Consider the following 16852-nt stretch of genomic DNA (forward strand, 5'->3'; position numbering starts at 1 on the left):
AGTCCCCAGAGTCCACATTGTCTACTGTTCAACATGTATGGGTCTGGTAGAATAGAAGGAAGTGTTGTGTTTCAATCTTACACATTTTGCTGCTTTGCTTTAAAATGAGAATACATGCTAAGGTGTACAGTGTTGAGCTGTTTATTTGAGAACCCCCACCCCACTCCGCTCCACCCCATCCCATCCTAACTATGCACTAAAGGACTCAGCATCCATCTAAGCCTATTAGTTGACAGCTGTGCCTTAGTTATTATGGTCTTGTAGCGTGTAGATTTACTGTCATTGTTAATGCATTAGGCTGCAGGCATGGATTTGTTTGCAGTGTAAAATTACATTCATCTACACTGTCTGTAATGCTTCTTCCAAATGAGGAAATAACCATTTTATTTCCGTGTCATTCATTTTATTTGCACAATGGGAGAAGAAAAAAAGGCATCATTTACTATGTGAAATATAAACTATGTAAAAGAATTATCACCTCATCAACATTATCCCTCAGGGGAACACATTCTCACACCCTCCTCATCTCATACGGACCATCGGTGTCCCTTTTTAAAGCACGGGGCGGCGTCATTTGTGTCCATATGTGACGAGTTGTTAGGGGTAAAAGTGACTGTTGTTAATCTTGAGGTGAGTGTGATCAAACCAGACACACGATAAAGGAAATCTGTGAAGATGTGAACAAGTTTTTAAAGGAGTGGGGCTAGTAAACACCCCTGTGGGTCCCCAGTGCTAATATCTAAAGGTTCAGAGAATTTGTTCTTAAGTTTTAACCACCTGAAAGAGTTTGTTATTCAGCCTGGGTGAAGGGTGATCAATAAACACACACCTTGCATTTGTGCCAGAGGCCTCTAGGTGTTGGAGTGCAGACACAGTGAAACTGCATCATCAGCAGACCTGTCTGCTCCATATGCAAACTGATGAGGCTCTGGGACAACACTGGAGAGACGGTTACAAACTGGGCGTTTGGTGATTTTCATGGTAACAGACGTCAAAGCAGCAGATCCGTGGTCACCCAGACGGCTCGGGCTGGGTTTCACAGGCACAATCACCTGACACACTGCTTTGTGTTAAATTTTAATTTTTTAATTCCATGTGTTCACTGTAAGAGCAGATTTATCTTTATCATACTGGTTACACAATATTATACATTTAAAATGAAACTTTTAACACGCAGCACAACCTCAGCTCCTCAGCAATTTCTGGACGAACTGATCTCTGATACATTTATGTGTTTCAGTTCGTTGTAACACTAACACTAACTTTATCTTTGATACTTTTATATGATTAGCCATTGTTCCAAAGATAACTTTCTCGTCACATTTAACACTCACAGTCGAGACTGACTGTGCTCAAAGCCAGAGGTGAATTCCTTCCCCCATCCAGTTACAATCTATCCTTAAAGTACGACGGCTATCTGTGAGAGTTTTGGTCACACTCACCAGATGCATGAGCTCTGTCCTCTCAACTGAGAATTGATTGACTCTGTTTTGCTTTATAATTGTACTCTATCATTTTATTACATATATGAAAGACAACTGCTTGTTTTATTATCATTTACTTGTTTGTTTCCACAACATTCATCAAGCCAAATTAAAAGAGGAAAAAAATGGCTCCTCTGGGAGCTTTGCCAATCAAAAAACAAACGTCAGCCCTTCACACTGGAATTACTGGCTTTGATTGTAATTTATGTGCCGATCAGTGGCTTGAGGGCAGGAATGTTATCAAATTAATAAAGGACACATTATAAAAGCAGCAAAGATCAGTTTTTAGTTCTTTTGAATAAGATAGTCACACAAGGAACTAAGTCCTGGCTCTTGAAATGAACAGAGAAAGAAGAAAAGCTGAGAATCAGATGAGGGCTGGAGACAGAGGACAGTGGGCCAGTAAAACTGAATATGTTCTGGTTGTTGCAGGAAACGTGGTCGGTCTGGGGAACGTGTGGAGGTTTCCTTACCTCTGCTACAAGAACGGAGGAGGTGAATATTACACACTGAAGCTGGGAATTTTGTTTATTTTCTTTTGATGAGAGATTTCTGAATTAAGGCTTATGGTTTAATTCAGGGGCCTTTCTGGTGCCGTACTGTCTGTTAGCTGTGGTGTGTGGGATACCTCTGTTTCTGCTGGAGACTTCAGTCGGTCAGTACACCCAGGAAGGATTCATCACCTGCTGGAGGAAACTGTGTCCACTGGCACAAGGTGAGAGGACGTCTGCTCAGGTAAAAGATACTTAAATCTTTACAGCCCTTGAAAACATAAATTTTTTTTCTGTATTTTAGGGATAGGATACGGACATTTCGTGATGAAACTTTATGACTTCATTTACATTATAATCCAAGTCTGGGCTCTGTTCTACCTGGCGTCTTCATTCACATCCAAGCTCCCCTGGGCCAGCTGTGACAACACCTGGAACACAGGTAAACAGGATAATATAAACAGGGCATGACAGTAACTGAGATGAGATTAAATAAAATCATATAACACTGCAATTACTCTTCAGTTGCTCTGTGCAACTTTTGTGGAGATTCACAAACATCTTCTATTCGTTTGTATAAGAAGAATTCCTGAAAGTGACCATCTTCATTTGTTTATTCTCTAAACCAGTGAACTGTGTGGGTCTTCAGAGTTTGTCAAATGAGACTGTAAATCACACCATGTTGACCAACACCACCTCTGCTGCTACTGAGTTCTGGGAGTGAGTCCAAATTGCTTTCTTTTTATGACTTGTTATGCATTAAAGATTACCACATAATGCTGGTTCACTTAAGATACTGAGTATTGCAGCAACCTTTAATAAACAGTGTAATTTCAAGAGGAGTGCTGCTCAGCCTGTGAAAATGTCTTCTGTGCCAGAAGCAGCCACAGTATTTATTTTCCACTTCATTTACTGATCAGGAGTTTGCTCTGTTACAGCTGATGAATGGATTTCTGAACACATGATCAATGATTACAATATAATATTAAAGTGGACAGGGTGTTTACTGTTTGTCTGGCCGCCTGCTGAGCTGTTTCTCCTCTCAGACGGAGGGTGCTGGTCGTGTCTGGAGGTATCGAGGAGCTGGGCAGTGTGAGATGGGAGCTGGCTCTGTGTCTTCTGCTCTGCTGGGTGTTCTGCTACTTCAGCATCTGGAAAAGCATCAGATCCTCTGGAAAGGTCAGAAGAAATGTTTGATATAAAATGTTACATGCAACTTAGAAACAATACTCCATAACTTTTTTTTCTTTTTTAAATAAAGGTTGCATACTTCACCGCCACTTTCCCCTACGCCATGCTCCTCATACTGCTCATCAGGGGACTGACTTTACCTGGAGCATGGGAAGGAATCTACTTCTACCTGTACCCAGACTTGAACCGCCTGGCTAACCTTGAGGTATTTGATTTGATTTAAATGAACTGCTATGTACCTCTGCAAAGTTTAACATATACTCTAACGTCTGAGGAAGAAAACTAAAATACCATCTTGATCTGCTGTGGACGTGTACAGTGCTACTTTTACTGCAGGAAGCAATGCTCCCTACTTGACTCCTGTGCACTCCTGTGAATAATTTCTCATCACACGACAGGTCTGGATAGAAGCAGGCTCTCAGATATGCTTCTCCTACAGCGTGGCTATAGGAACTCTAAGTGTTTTAGGCAGCTATAATGAGTACAACAACAACTGTTACAGGTAACAAAGGGTTTGGGCTTCACTTTGAAAATGTGAAATATTAAAAATAACAAAACAAATACAGTTTTAAAAGTACTGAAATTACAAAATAAAATAAATAATCACTTCACATTATCCTGATATGTCTAGGGACTGCTTTTGGCTCTGTCTGCTGAACAGTGGGACCAGTTTTGTTGCTGGATTCGTTGTCTTCTCTGTCCTTGGATTCATGGCTCAGAAACAGGGTGTTGCTGTCAACACTGTAGCTGAGTCAGGTGAATATAAATATTTGACAAATGACATGCACCTGAAGTTCAGTTTCAGGTACAAATACTGTCCAAATGTCTCCTTGTCAACGTCCACCTCCCAGGTCCAGGTCTGGCCTTCATTGCCTACCCTCAGGCTACAGCCATGATGCCTTTACCACAGTTCTGGACCGTCTGCTTCTTCCTGATGCTCATCTTCCTCAGTGTCGACACTCATGTAAGATGTTTTGCTGCACCATCTGATAAATACTAACTGGCGCCTTGTGGCCACAAAAATGTAACTGTTTGCTTGTTTAATTGTGTCCACAGTTTGTGACAGTCGAGTGTTTTATCGCCTCAATAAGCGACTTGTTTCCGAAGCACTTACGTGCACCGGGACGGTCTGAAATCTTTGTCCTCCTCATCTGTTTGTTCTTCTTCCTCACACATCTGACCTTGGTCACTGAGGTGAACAAAATATTTCTGTAAACTGTTGTTTCTAAGTTTTTCTGAAACTATTTTTCATGTTAAAATCTTGTCTCTTCCTGCTGCAGGGAGGGATTTACATATTCCAGCTTATTGATTATTATGGTTGTACCAGAGCTTGTCATTATTTTATGGCTTTATCTCAGTGTCTGGCTCTGGCCTGGGGTTTTGGTGAGCAAAAAATAATTTATAGTCTTTTTCTTGATATGCTCTATTTGTACAGCATGAACTCAAGCATATGTCTTTGTTTCCAATAATAAAAATACAGTTTTTTGAGTGTTTTCTTTGATTTGATTTTAAAAGTTTGAAACTCAAACAACTAAATATGACTTTAAATCTGGTCTAACATACAGTCTATAAATTTAATAGGTGCTGAGCGTGTTATTGACGTCATCGAGGACATGACAGGACAGAGGCCATGTGCTTTCTTCAAACTGTGCTGGAAATACATCATCCCTCTGCTGACACCGGTGAGTCAAAGAAGTTTGAACAGAAACAAAATATATTTGTATTGCTTTACTTTGAAGACTAAGAGTCAGCAGCCATGCTAACAGGTCTGTTTGGCTGCACATGGGCACAGTGGTGACACAGATAATAAACCAAACTATTGGACAACTGAAAAGTTTGACCTGATGGTGGCGCTACAGGAAAGGATAAAGTATCTGCAGCCATAAATTGTTTTCTGAAGAATTAAAATCTTTTATGTTGTGGCTCAGCAAAGTGTTTGCTAACAACAGGCAAGAGCGGACTAATCTCACCTTCCTCCAATTTGGTCAATTTTTTTTACCACTGTGCTGAATAACTAAGCCTGAAAGAGTCTATGAACGTACACATTTCTCAGTTAAACTCTTTATTCTGGTCTGTTTTTCCCCTTAAATCATAATTCCCCAAACCTTCATAGATTTCCTTTATCCTGTACCTGGTTGGTTACACACACCTCAAGATTAACGACCGATACGTTTACCCTGCCTGGGCGTACAGACTGGGATGGACCATGACTCTCTCCTCTGTTCTCATGGTGCCACTGTGGGCAGCTGGACAGATGTGTTTGACAGCAGGAACCTTCAGAGAGGTCAGTGTTAACTAGTGTTATAATTGTTAAAGTGCAGCTTAAACTCACTCATCTTGTTCTTTTCTGTGCTCCAGCGTTTGCACATCCTTTGTCGACCCGCTGAAGATCCAGCCCAGCAGAGAAGATAAACAGGAGAGGAGGAGGAGGAGGAGGAGGTGACTGTGGAACTGAGGACGTCTGCAGTGACGACTTCAAATTCCCTGAAAAGTCACATTAACTACAAACTTGAGTTATTAGGTCAATTATAAACAAGTAAAAATGTTGGTTACTTCTCACTTCTGTCTTCAAAGTTATTGATTATCTTTAATTTGAGGTTTTCTGTTTCCTTTATCTCGTCAGGATCTGTTTTCTTCTTGTGTTCTTAGTTCAGTCAATGCCAGCTCTCTTGCTCTATTTAACCATCAATATTAGAGAATCTTGTCCAAACACGTCAACGTAATTATGAGAATTTTAATACTTCATATATTAGTTAGCATATAACACTAACAGTGTTGCCTTTAATTACTGCTGTACATCTGTAAAGTAAAATGTAAAGTCCTTGTGTTTCCGTGTTTCACGGCATCTACTCGTCGTAAATCACAAAAGGAAATTAATTCATGTTTGCATGTTTATAATCTCTATAATTCTGTCATCCTGATTGTGCATATGTAGTTTTACAGCGTTGCTCTGTTCTTCCAGAGGTTTCTCTCCACAGTAAAGGGTCTTTTGAGGATATTTTCCTTTTCTAAATCGAGGGTCTAAGGACAGAGGGTGTTGTACAGATTATAAAAGCCTTTTTGGCAAATTTGTGATGTTTGATATGAGCTGTATAAATAAAATTGACTTGACCTAATACCAAAACCAAACTAGTCCATATGTGTCTTTACTGTAACATACATAGTGACATTAATACTTAATATTTTTGGCCACTGGGACGTAGAAAAAGGCAAGCTGATAGATGCATGCACATATTTTACAAATCAAAACCCAAATATCACTTTCCTTTCAGCTCTGAGAAGAGAATAAAAAGCTCAGTACTGTTATTTATTTCCCATTTGAAACGAAATGTGCCAATGAACAACTGGATTTGCCTTAGGAAAAAAATGGCTCCTCTGGGAGCTTTGCCAATCAAAAAACAAACACACTGGAATTACTGGCTTTGATTGTACATTATGTGCTGATTGGTGACTTGAGGGCAGGAATGTTATTAAATTAATAAAGGACACATTATAAAAGCAGCAAAGATCAGTTTTTAGTTCTTTTGAATAAGATAGTCACACAAGGAACTAAGTCCTGGCTCTTGAGATGAACAGAGAAAGAAGAAAAGCTGAGAATCAGAGGAGAGCTGGAGACAGAGGACAGTGGGCCAGTAAAACTGAATATGTTCTGGTTGTTGCAGGAAACGTGGTCGGTCTGGGGAACGTGTGGAGGTTTCCTTACCTCTGCTACAAGAACGGAGGAGGTGAATATTACACACTGAAGCTGGGAATTTTGTTTATTTTCTTTTGATGAGAGATTTCTGAATGAAGTCTTATGGTTTAATTCAGGGGCCTTTCTGGTGCCGTACTGTCTGTTAGCTGTGGTGTGTGGGATACCTCTGTTTCTGCTGGAGACTTCAGTCGGTCAGTACACCCAGGAAGGATTCATCACCTGCTGGAGGAAACTGTGTCCACTGGCACAAGGTGAGAGGACGTCTGCTCAGGTAAAAGATGCAGTCAGCGGAATAAAAAAAATTGGTAAATAAATTGAGTATATACCTTAGTATATGTCTATTGGATGTGGTTTTTATTTATAGGATATTTCTTTTGTGTGTTTGTTTTTATTGTGTGAAACAAACTTAAGAAAGATTTAAGACTTAAATCTTTATAAATACTGAAAAAAAGTAAGTTTTTCCTTCCTGTATTTTAGGGATAGGATACGGAAATTTGGTGATTAAACTTTATGACTTCATTTACATTATAATCCAAGTCTGGGCTCTGTTCTACCTGGCGTCTTCATTCACATCCAAGCTCCCCTGGGCCAGCTGTGACAACACCTGGAACACAGGTAAATGTAAAAGTACACAAAGGGTTATATGAAAAGGGCATGACAGCAGCTACTAAATAAAATCATGTAGGAAATCTGAATGGAGATTCTGAATGGACACATATACAGGAATGTTTCTGGCAAACTTCAGTTTTCACAAAAGCTGTTATCAGTAATAACTCACCATAATGATTTACAAAAACTTTAACTCATCTGTAATTTCATTATTTAGTGTAAATGTGCACCGCCAGCTGTTGCCAGTGTTTTGTGGAGATTCACAAACATCTTCTATTCGTTTGTATAAGAAGAATTCCTGAAAGTGACCATCTTCATTTGTTTATTCTCTAAACCAGTGAACTGTGTGGGTCTTCAGAGTTTGTCAAATGAGACTGTAAATCACACCATGTTGACCAACACCACCTCTGCTGCTACTGAGTTCTGGGAGTGAGTCCAAATTGCTTTCTTTTTATGACTTGTTATGCATTAAAGATTACCACATAATGCTGGTTCACTTAAGATACTGAGTATTGCAGCAACCTTTAATAAACAGTGTAATTTCAAGAGGAGTGCTGCTCAGCCTGTGAAAATGTCTTCTGTGCCAGAAGCAGCCACAGTATTTATTTTCCACTTCATTTACTGATCAGGAGTTTGCTCTGTTACAGCTGATGAATGGATTTCTGAACACATGATCAATGATTACAATATAATATTAAAGTGGACAGGGTGTTTACTGTTTGTCTGGCCGCCTGCTGAGCTGTTTCTCCTCTCAGACGGAGGGTGCTGGTCGTGTCTGGAGGTATCGAGGAGCTGGGCAGTGTGAGATGGGAGCTGGCTCTGTGTCTTCTGCTCTGCTGGGTGTTCTGCTACTTCAGCATCTGGAAAAGCGTCAGATCCTCTGGAAAGGTCAGAAGAAATGTTTGATATAAAATGTTACATGCAACTTAGAAACAATACTCCATAACTTTTTTTTTCTTTTTTAAATAAAGGTTGCATACTTCACCGCCACTTTCCCCTACGCCATGCTCCTCATACTGCTCATCAGGGGACTGACTTTACCTGGAGCATGGGAAGGAATCTACTTCTACCTGTACCCAGACTTGAACCGCCTGGCTAACCTTGAGGTATTTGATTTGATACTGCATGACCATCCACACTGGTCACACAACCAGTCACACAACAACTTTCAAGTCGCCTCCATCCATGATAAACTGTTTGAACTGCTGTTTTAGACACATCTTGATCTGCTGTAGACACGTATAGTACTACTTTTACTGCAGTAAGCAATACTCCCTGCTTTCCTGTGCACTCGTGTATATAATATACTTTCTCTGTCACATGACAGGTCTGGATAGAAGCAGGCTCTCAGATATGCTTCTCCTACAGCGTGGCTGCAGGAATGCTAATTGTTTTGGGCAGCTATAATGAGTACAACAACAACTGTTTCAAGTAAGTATGAACTTTGAAAGGTTTTAGACAAAATTATAAATTATACTAAAACTACAAAATAAATAAATAATTTAATATACTAATGCAAAGGCGTCATCATGTTGTGTTTGTGTGGCCTGTAGGGACTGCTTTTGGCTCTGTCTGCTGAACAGTGGGACCAGTTTTGTTGCTGGATTCGTTGTCTTCTCTGTCCTTGGATTCATGGCTCAGAAACAGGGCGTTACCGTTGACAGTGTAGCTGAGTCAGGTGAATACAAAGATCTGACAAATGACATGCACCTGAAGTTCAGTTTCAGGTACAAATACTGTCCAAATGTCTCCTTGTCAACGTCCACCTCCCAGGTCCAGGTCTGGCCTTCATTGCCTACCCTCAGGCTACAGCCATGATGCCTTTACCACAGTTCTGGACCGTCTGCTTCTTCCTGATGCTCATCTTCCTCAGTGTCGACACTCATGTAAGATGTTTTGCTGCACCATCTGATAAATACTAACTGGCGCCTTGTGGCCACAAAAATGTAACTGTTTGCTTGTTTAATTGTGTCCACAGTTTGTGACAGTCGAGTGTTTTATCGCCTCAATAAGTGACTTGTTTCCGAAGCACTTACGTGCACCGGGACGGTCTGAAATCTTTGTCCTCCTCATCTGTTTGTTCTTCTTCCTCACACATCTGACCTTGGTCACTGAGGTGAACAAAATATTTCTGTAAACTGTTGTTTCTAAGTTTTTCTGAAACTATTTTTCATGTTAAAATCTTGTCTCTTCCTGCTGCAGGGAGGGATTTACATATTCCAGCTCATTGGTTATTATGGTTGTACCAGAGCTTGTGATTTTATGGCTTTATCTCAGTGTCTGGCTCTGGCCTGGGGTTTTGGTGAGCAAAAAATAATTTATAGTCTCTGCATATGTCTTTGTTTCCAAAAATAAAAGCACTGATTTTTGCTACTGAGTGTCAGAGTGGTTGCTTTACCTGCCACCTTAATCACAGTCTAATTTCAGCAGCAGCACTCTGCAATATAAATCAAAAAACACTTACTATAGCTTTAAAACCCGCCTAATGTGCAGTCTACAAATTTAATAGGTGCTGAGCGTGTTATTGACGTCATCGAGGACATGACAGGACAGAGGCCATGTGCTTTCTTCAAACTGTGCTGGAAATACATCATCCCTCTGCTGACACTGGTGAGTCAAATAAGTTTGAACAGAAACAAAAGGCAGCTGTATTGCTCAGATTTAAAGACAAGGAGTCAGCAGCCATGCTAACAGGTCGGTCTGGCTGCACATAGCATAATGAGGAGATATTCAGCTATTTGCTCATAACACAAAGTACTGGATGGTGGCACTGGATCAAAAGATTAAAGATCATCAAAGCTGTTACAATTCATCATGAATTTCTGAACAAACTTTTGTGTTAATTCATCTGACATCGTCATACTGCTTCTCTGAAGAACTGAAACTTTTTATGTTGTGGCTCAGCAAACTGTTTACTACCAACAGGCTGGTCCAACAAGCACAAACTAGTCCTACTTTTCTCCAGTTCCAGCACCAATACATGACATATTTGTGCTAATTAATTTTTTTGTTAAACCTTTAATGTTAAACTCTTTATTCTGTTTATGTATAATTCCCCAAACCTTCATAGATTTCCTTAGTCCTGTACCTGGTTGGTTACACACACCTCAAGCTTAATAACCAGTACGTTTACCCTGCCTGGGCGTATGGACTGGGATGGACCATGACTCTCTCCTCTGTTCTCATGGTGCCACTGTGGGCAGCTGGACAGATGTGTTTGACAGCAGGAACCTTCAGAGAGGTCAGTGTTAACTAGTGTTATAATTGTTAAAGTGCAGCTTAAACTCACTCATCTTGTTCTTTTCTGTGCTCCAGCGTTTGCACATCCTTTGTCGACCCGCTGAAGATCCAGCCCGGCAGAGAAGAAAAACAGGAGAGGAGGAGGAGGAGGAGGAGGTGACTGTGGAACTGAGGACGTCTGCAGTGACGACTTAAAATTCCCTGAAAAGTCACATTAACTACAAACTTGAGTTATTAGGTCAATTATAAACAAGTAAAAATGTTGGTTACTTCTCACTTCTGCCTTCAAAGTTATTGGTTATCTTTAATTTGAGGTTTTCTGTTTCCTTTATCTCGTCAGAATCTGTTTTCTTCTTGTGTTCTTAGTTCAGTCAATGCCAGCTCTCTTGCTCTATTTAATCATCAACGTTAGAGTATCTTGTCCAAACAAGACATTTTTTCTTCCTGTTCCTTCCTCATTCCAGGGTTTTCTGACCAATCTTTCCTTTTCCAAATTGAGGCTCTAAGGGTCTTGAGACTGAAATGTAATGTTTGACGTGACCTGTATAAATAAAACTGACTTGACTTAATGCCAAACTGACTGATCTGATGTATATACAGTATATGAATATATATTGTAGTCGAGTTGTTCACATATTTATATTTTTCCTCGGGTTTGAATCCCCCTCTGAAAATTATATGAATGCTCTGTGTTGCATTTAGACTTTGCATATATCAACTACAGATGCATGAAGTGTAAATTAAGTAATAGTCAAAAAGAGTTAGTGAGTGATCAGAGTGTCCTGCTATAGCCGGATAGAAATTTGGATTGTATATTAGGTCCTTTTACATATTAAATAGAGATATTTGAATGTTTTAAGTCAACAAAACTAGAGTAGTGAACACTTATGTTGGGAATATTTAATCTCATTTGACTTGGGGCAGTGATAACATGGAAATGTGACATATTTACGAGCCAGCATTCGAATATGTAAATAAAATATGTAAAAACCCTGACAGGTTCTGGCACAGCCAATATAACAAATAAACTTTGAATATGTAAAACCCAGCCCTAGAGAAAATGTTTGGAAGTATTTTCTTCACGATACTTTAATCACCTCAGTGACCAACACCAGAGTAAAAAGAATGAACAGATGAAAAATGTTGCACGGCATCAAGGCATCAAAGCATGGGAACAGTACTGACAAAATAATCCCACCTTAAGGTTCATGTAGAAGCTGTTCTCAAGCCTTTGATCAGGTCACATGACCTTCATCAGCAGGAGGATTTCACCCAGTTGTCACAGAGCTGTAGATGGTGGTAGAAGTGGGAACTAAACCTAGAATAATGTAGTGAAGGTGAAGAAGTCATTAAAATCTTTAAATTTACCTGAATCAACCAAAGTGTCATCCACTGATGATAGGATTAGATGATGCTGGTTGGATGTAGTCCAGGTTTTATGTGGACACTCAAGATGTATGGTGTGAAAATAGGAAGGTATTCTGTACATATCAGTTGTTTTATCTTATTTTCAAGCCTGTATGTTTTGTTTCTCCCAGCTGTAACATGATTTTTTATGTGGAGACAATGATGTTGAAAATAAAAGTTGGATCTTTCATGGCCCTTCATACTTGAGGTGAACATATCTATGCAATGCTGTGTGCAAATTCAGAAATTTGAAAATGTATGCATGCATGTTTTAACTTAAAGCGGCTCATCTGGCTCTTGGAAAACAGTATTCAACGATGATTGGTACAGTCAAATTAGGAAAAAGGTATATAAAAGCAGCAAAGATCTTTCCCCAGCATTTTGGAATCATAACAGAAATATACAATGGATAGATTTCTTGATCTCTGGAAAAACAAAGCCAGGAGGAAAAGTAAAAGGCAGAGGAGAGCTGGAGACAGAGGACAGTGGGCCAGTAAAACTGAATATGTTCTGGTTGTTGCAGGAAACGTGGTCGGTCTGGGGAACGTGTGGAGGTTTCCTTACCTCTGCTACAAGAATGGAGGAGGTGAATATTACATGTTCTGCATTTAGCAGAGGTTTGATTATACATATTGAATTTGTTGTTTCTGTGAGTATACATATTTCTTTATGCACATACCTAGGTGCCTTTCTGGTGCCATATGGTTTGTTAGCTGTGGTGTGTGGGATACCTCTGTTTCTACTGGAAACCTCAATGGGTCAGTACACCCAGGAAGGATTCATCACGTCTTGGAGGAAACTCTGTCCACTGGCACAAGGTGAGATGATTTGAGTTGAACTCAAATGTGCAAGAACAACAGAATCCATTCAAGATTCTTTGGTATTTTTTTGTATTCCATTGTAGGAATTGGATTTGGAGAGCTGACGATTTCACTGTGTTTCTTCATCTACATTTTAATTGAGGCCTGGGCTCTCTTTTACCTGGTGTTCTCGTTCAGATCCCAGCTCCCCTGGGCCAGCTGTGACAACATCTGGAACACAGGTAAGACATTGGGGTTTACTTTAAGTTGTTAAAGCATGAAAATAATATCTAATCCTATGATCAGACTATTTAACAGTGCAAGACTGTGGTTGTAGTTGGCCTCGTTATTCTCCACTCGAACAACGACCCATCAGGATGATGTTAACTCTAAACTGAATCTTTGTTCCCAAACCCAGCTCACTGTCTTGGTCTTCAGACTTTCAATTCATCTAATCTGACAAACCAAACAAACACCACCTCTGCTGCAATTGAGTTCTGGGAGTGAGTCTGATTTCTTTTTTTGTCTGATGAACTATTTCACTTTTGACGCACTGTTTTCACTCATTCTTGTTTTTGAAATTAAATGCTTTATAAAAGCTGAGTAACATCTCCAGATATCCTTTGTATTAGTGCAAATCATGACCTCCAATATGCCTGTACAGCAGTTTGTGTCACACCATGTGTACCTCTTATATCTCTCCTGAGACGGAGGGTGCTGGTCGTGTCCGGAGGTATCGAGGAGCTGGGCAGCGTGAGATGGGAGCTGGCTCTGTGTCTTCTGGCCTGCTGGGTTTTCTGCTACTTCAGCATCTGGAAAGGTGTCAGATCATCTGGAAAGGTCATGTGGAAATATTTTAATTCTTTAATCTGCATGTGGTGCAGAGAGTCATCAACACCTTCTTCAATAATCTCCATTTCTTTTCAGGTGGCATATTTCACAGCCACGTTCCCCTATGTGATGCTCATGGTCCTGCTCATCAGGGGCCTGACTCTACCTGGAGCTTGGGAAGGAATTTACTATTACCTGTATCCAGATTTGAATCGCCTGGCTAACCTTGAGGTAAAAATACCTGTAGGATGTGTCTTCTAACCATGTCTAAAGACTTCAGGACCTCTCTCCAACAGCTCTGTGTCATTTCTGTGTCCAGATATGATGAATTGTACAAACAGAGGGTAAGGCCTCGTACTTTTAGACACTCTCTCCATAAAGACTTTCATGTTGTTGCAATCAGGAGCACACACGAAAAAATGAGAGTCATTTTAACACCAATGCATACCTGACCCAATTTTGAAAAGTTATCAAATTTGTTGGGTTCAGGCAGATGAGCTCTTTGTTTTAAGCATACTGATGCTTTCTTATGTTGGTGGTGGACTTTTTCTTGCATTGCAGGTGTGGATAGAGGCTGGATCTCAAATATGTTTCTCCTATAGCCTGGCAGCAGGGACTCTGAATGTTCTGGGCAGCTTTAATGAGTACAACAACAACTGTTACAAGTAAATATAAATCACAATAACTGTTATGTCCCACTAGTTTGGCTGTAGAAGACATTAGTTTGTCAGAAATTAAATAACTGAGCACAGAATACTGTGCAATAACTGCACTTTAACTTATTCCCATTAGAATTTTCCATTTTTAACAAGGGTATTTCGTCTTACTTTGACCTCTAGAGACTGTTTCTGGCTCTGTCTGCTGAACAGTGGGACCAGTTTTGTTGCTGGATTCGTCGTCTTCTCTGTCCTTGGTTTCATGGCTCAGAAACAGGGTGTTACCATCGACACCGTAGTTGAATCAGGTATTTAACAAGATTAATTTGAGTGCACAGGTAAATGTGACGTTCTCTAGTCCCAAATAAAAGTTATACATCAACTTTCTTCTCCAAACCACAGGTCCTGGTTTGGCTTTCATTGCCTACCCTCAGGCTACAGCTATGATGCCTTTACCTCAGTTTTGGACCGTCTGTTTCTTCCTGATGCTAATTCTGCTCACTGTTGACACACACGTAAGATAATTTTTTTGAATTATTCTACATAGTAATTAATAACAGGCACATTTCAGGCATACAGAACCCAAATTCACTCACTTTATTTTGTCCCCAGTTTGTGATAGTGGAGAGTTTTATCACCACAGTGAGCGACTTGTTTCCAAAGTTGTTTCGTGCACCAGTGAGGCGCGAGATCTTCGTTCTCCTCATTTGTCTATCCAGCTTCCTTTTACATTTGACCCTGGTCACTGAGGTAAAAAAAAAAAAATATATATATATATATGTTTTCACTGATATTTCTATATCATTATTACATTTACACAAAGAAAACATAATCTTGCCTCTTCCTGCTTTAGGGAGGAATTTACGTTTTCCAACTCATTGATTTCTACGGCTCGACCAGAGTCTGTCAGAGTGTTATTGCTATGTCTGAATGCCTGGCTGTGGGCTGGATATTTGGTAAGAATCACTTATTTCTTTAAGTATACAGCTGGTGTTATTCTATATCTTTCTAACTTTAAACACTCCTTTAAAACACCAAAGTTCATTGGTGGTTATTACAGACAAAAATCTTTAAAAATGGGTCAAAAAAATTTGGAGAAGACTAATTTTCTAAAAGAGGTGGGCACTGCCATTTTTAACAAACGTGCTCACTGAGGTGTTTTTTAAAAATAGTCTTTGGACAACAATTGAGCCCTATGGCAATGAAGACTAAGATTAATGAGGCTTTGGATGCACACATACTACTTGTTAGTGGGATCAGTTCATATTTGGTTTTGGTCCTTTCATGGGGTTTGACTTTAAACCCTATTCTAAGAAATACTAATTAGAAAATGTCAAATATACCATAAATATAAAAAGGATCTAATAGCTTTGTTCAGACTGATCAGATCAGCTAATGTTTTTCCTCATTTTAACAAACTGTCTGGATCAAACTCTTGTCTTAGCAACTGAACTAAAGAGACAATCTGCGCTTCCATCAGGTGCAGACTACTTTTGTAACATCATTAAGGACATGACAGGACAGAGACCGTCTGTTTACTTTAAACTGTGCTGGAAATACGTCATACCTCTGCTGTCACTGGTGAGTCAGGAAGGTTTTTACACACTGAACTGTTCGTCTTTGTGACTCTCGCCACTGGATGCCATTGATTTTACATACTTCCATGTATACTTTGTACATTTAAGTAAGATTTGTGCTAAATTAGCTCTTCAATACAACAATAAATAAACCACTAACATTCAGATATATTTTTAAAATGTTTAAAGAAATAACAATATTGTATCTATCTATGTAAAAACTGTCTCCACACCCTCACAGATTTCCCTCGTCTTGTACCTGGTTGAGTACAAACACCTCAAGATTAACGACCGGTACGTTTACCCTGCCTGGGCGTACGGACTGGGATGGACCATGACTCTCTCCTCTGTTCTCATGGTGCCACTGTGGGCAGCTGGACAGATGTGTCGAACAGCAGGAACCTTCAGAGAGGTCAGTGTTCAAGGAGGAGTTTTCACAAGTCATAAACCAGGAGATCTGGGTCTGTAAAGGAACCTAAGAACATAAAACTCGAATAGGAATTAAAAGGTGCATCTCAGTGAAAGCACAACCGACTTATCTTGTTCTTGTTCTGTGCTCCAGCGTTTGTCCGTCCTTTGTCGTCCTGCTGAAGATCGAGCTTGGCAGAGGAGAGAACGGGGAGAGGAGGCGACGAGTGTGGAACTGAGTGCATCTGCAGTGACAGCTTAGTGTAAAATAAACACTGCTAACAGTAGATCATTCAAGGCATTTGGCACAAAAGTTTGGATCTTAAACTTAAAAGTTTTGAATGTGGGTTGAAGTATTTATAGAGGGTAACATGGGCTGATACACAGTGAGGATTAGTTGTAATAGCATATGTTGGTGAAGGTTTAGTTAAGCACTTGTAAGTACAGTTTCGTTCTCCACATTT

General features: G+C 39.9%; 3 protein-coding genes across 5 annotated transcripts; all 3 read left to right on the forward strand.

The window, feature by feature from the left end:
- Positions 1–595: 595 nt before the first annotated feature.
- On the forward strand, positions 596–11278 carry LOC108884348 (sodium- and chloride-dependent GABA transporter 3-like). Of its 2 annotated transcripts, none has more exons than XR_007812957.1 (15): positions 596–1979; positions 2065–2199; positions 2280–2417; positions 2605–2695; positions 3022–3154; positions 3237–3371; positions 3565–3668; positions 3798–3922; positions 4018–4130; positions 4223–4360; positions 4447–4549; positions 4748–4848; positions 5280–5450; positions 5525–5763; positions 11024–11278. XR_007812957.1 is itself a non-coding variant. In XM_051069806.1 (15 exons), the coding sequence occupies exons 1-14, from the start codon at positions 1823–1825 to the stop codon at positions 5576–5578; spliced, it is 1698 nt and encodes a 565-aa protein (XP_050925763.1). In that variant the 5' UTR covers positions 596–1822; the 3' UTR covers positions 5579–5605; positions 10866–11278. The 2 variants fall into 2 exon arrangements, 1 of the variants encoding a protein (XP_050925763.1); XM_051069806.1 differs by having other exon boundaries at positions 5525–5605; positions 10866–11278.
- Positions 6494–11278, forward strand: LOC108884345 (sodium- and chloride-dependent GABA transporter 3-like). 2 transcript variants are annotated; one of them, XM_018678211.2, is made up of 14 exons: positions 6494–6891; positions 6977–7111; positions 7338–7475; positions 7808–7898; positions 8225–8357; positions 8441–8575; positions 8797–8900; positions 9023–9147; positions 9243–9355; positions 9448–9585; positions 9672–9771; positions 9979–10079; positions 10540–10710; positions 10785–11278. In XM_018678211.2, exons 1-14 carry the CDS (start codon positions 6735–6737, stop codon positions 10902–10904), a joined length of 1761 nt encoding a protein of 586 aa, XP_018533727.1. In that variant the 5' UTR covers positions 6494–6734; the 3' UTR covers positions 10905–11278. The 2 variants fall into 2 exon arrangements, with proteins under 2 accessions (XP_018533727.1, XP_018533728.1); XM_018678212.2 differs by having other exon boundaries at positions 7398–7475.
- A 1143-nt stretch (positions 11279–12421) lies between these two features.
- Positions 12422–16650, forward strand: LOC108884344 (sodium- and chloride-dependent GABA transporter 3). Its single transcript, XM_051069752.1, has 14 exons — positions 12422–12702; positions 12800–12934; positions 13021–13158; positions 13335–13419; positions 13624–13756; positions 13844–13978; positions 14309–14412; positions 14587–14711; positions 14806–14918; positions 15016–15153; positions 15257–15359; positions 15884–15984; positions 16222–16392; positions 16543–16650. Exons 1-14 carry the CDS (start codon positions 12522–12524, stop codon positions 16648–16650), a joined length of 1770 nt encoding a protein of 589 aa, XP_050925709.1. The 5' UTR covers positions 12422–12521.
- Positions 16651–16852: the final 202 nt, after the last annotated feature.

The sequence above is a fragment of the Lates calcarifer genome, linkage group LG4 (genome assembly GCF_001640805.2).
Source record: "Lates calcarifer isolate ASB-BC8 linkage group LG4, TLL_Latcal_v3, whole genome shotgun sequence".
In the NCBI taxonomy this organism is placed as follows: Eukaryota; Metazoa; Chordata; class Actinopteri; family Centropomidae; genus Lates; species Lates calcarifer.

Coding starts and splice junctions, on each gene's coding strand:
- LOC108884344 (XM_051069752.1), top strand. CDS start 12,522: ATGGATAGATTTCTTGATCTCTGGAAAAACAAAGCCAGGAGGAAAAGT. Junction 12,935..13,020: donor ACTCTGTCCACTGGCACAAG/GTGAGATGATTT, acceptor ATTCCATTGTAG/GAATTGGATTTGGAGAGCTG. Junction 13,757..13,843: donor GTGTCAGATCATCTGGAAAG/GTCATGTGGAAA, acceptor ATTTCTTTTCAG/GTGGCATATTTCACAGCCAC.
- LOC108884348 (XM_051069806.1), top strand. CDS start 1,823: ATGAACAGAGAAAGAAGAAAAGCTGAGAATCAGATGAGGGCTGGAGAC. Junction 1,980..2,064: donor CTGCTACAAGAACGGAGGAG/GTGAATATTACA, acceptor GGTTTAATTCAG/GGGCCTTTCTGGTGCCGTAC. Junction 4,550..4,747: donor GGCTCTGGCCTGGGGTTTTG/GTGAGCAAAAAA, acceptor TAAATTTAATAG/GTGCTGAGCGTGTTATTGAC.
- LOC108884345 (XM_018678211.2), top strand. CDS start 6,735: ATGAACAGAGAAAGAAGAAAAGCTGAGAATCAGAGGAGAGCTGGAGAC. Junction 8,358..8,440: donor GCGTCAGATCCTCTGGAAAG/GTCAGAAGAAAT, acceptor TTTTAAATAAAG/GTTGCATACTTCACCGCCAC. Junction 10,711..10,784: donor CAGCAGGAACCTTCAGAGAG/GTCAGTGTTAAC, acceptor TCTGTGCTCCAG/CGTTTGCACATCCTTTGTCG.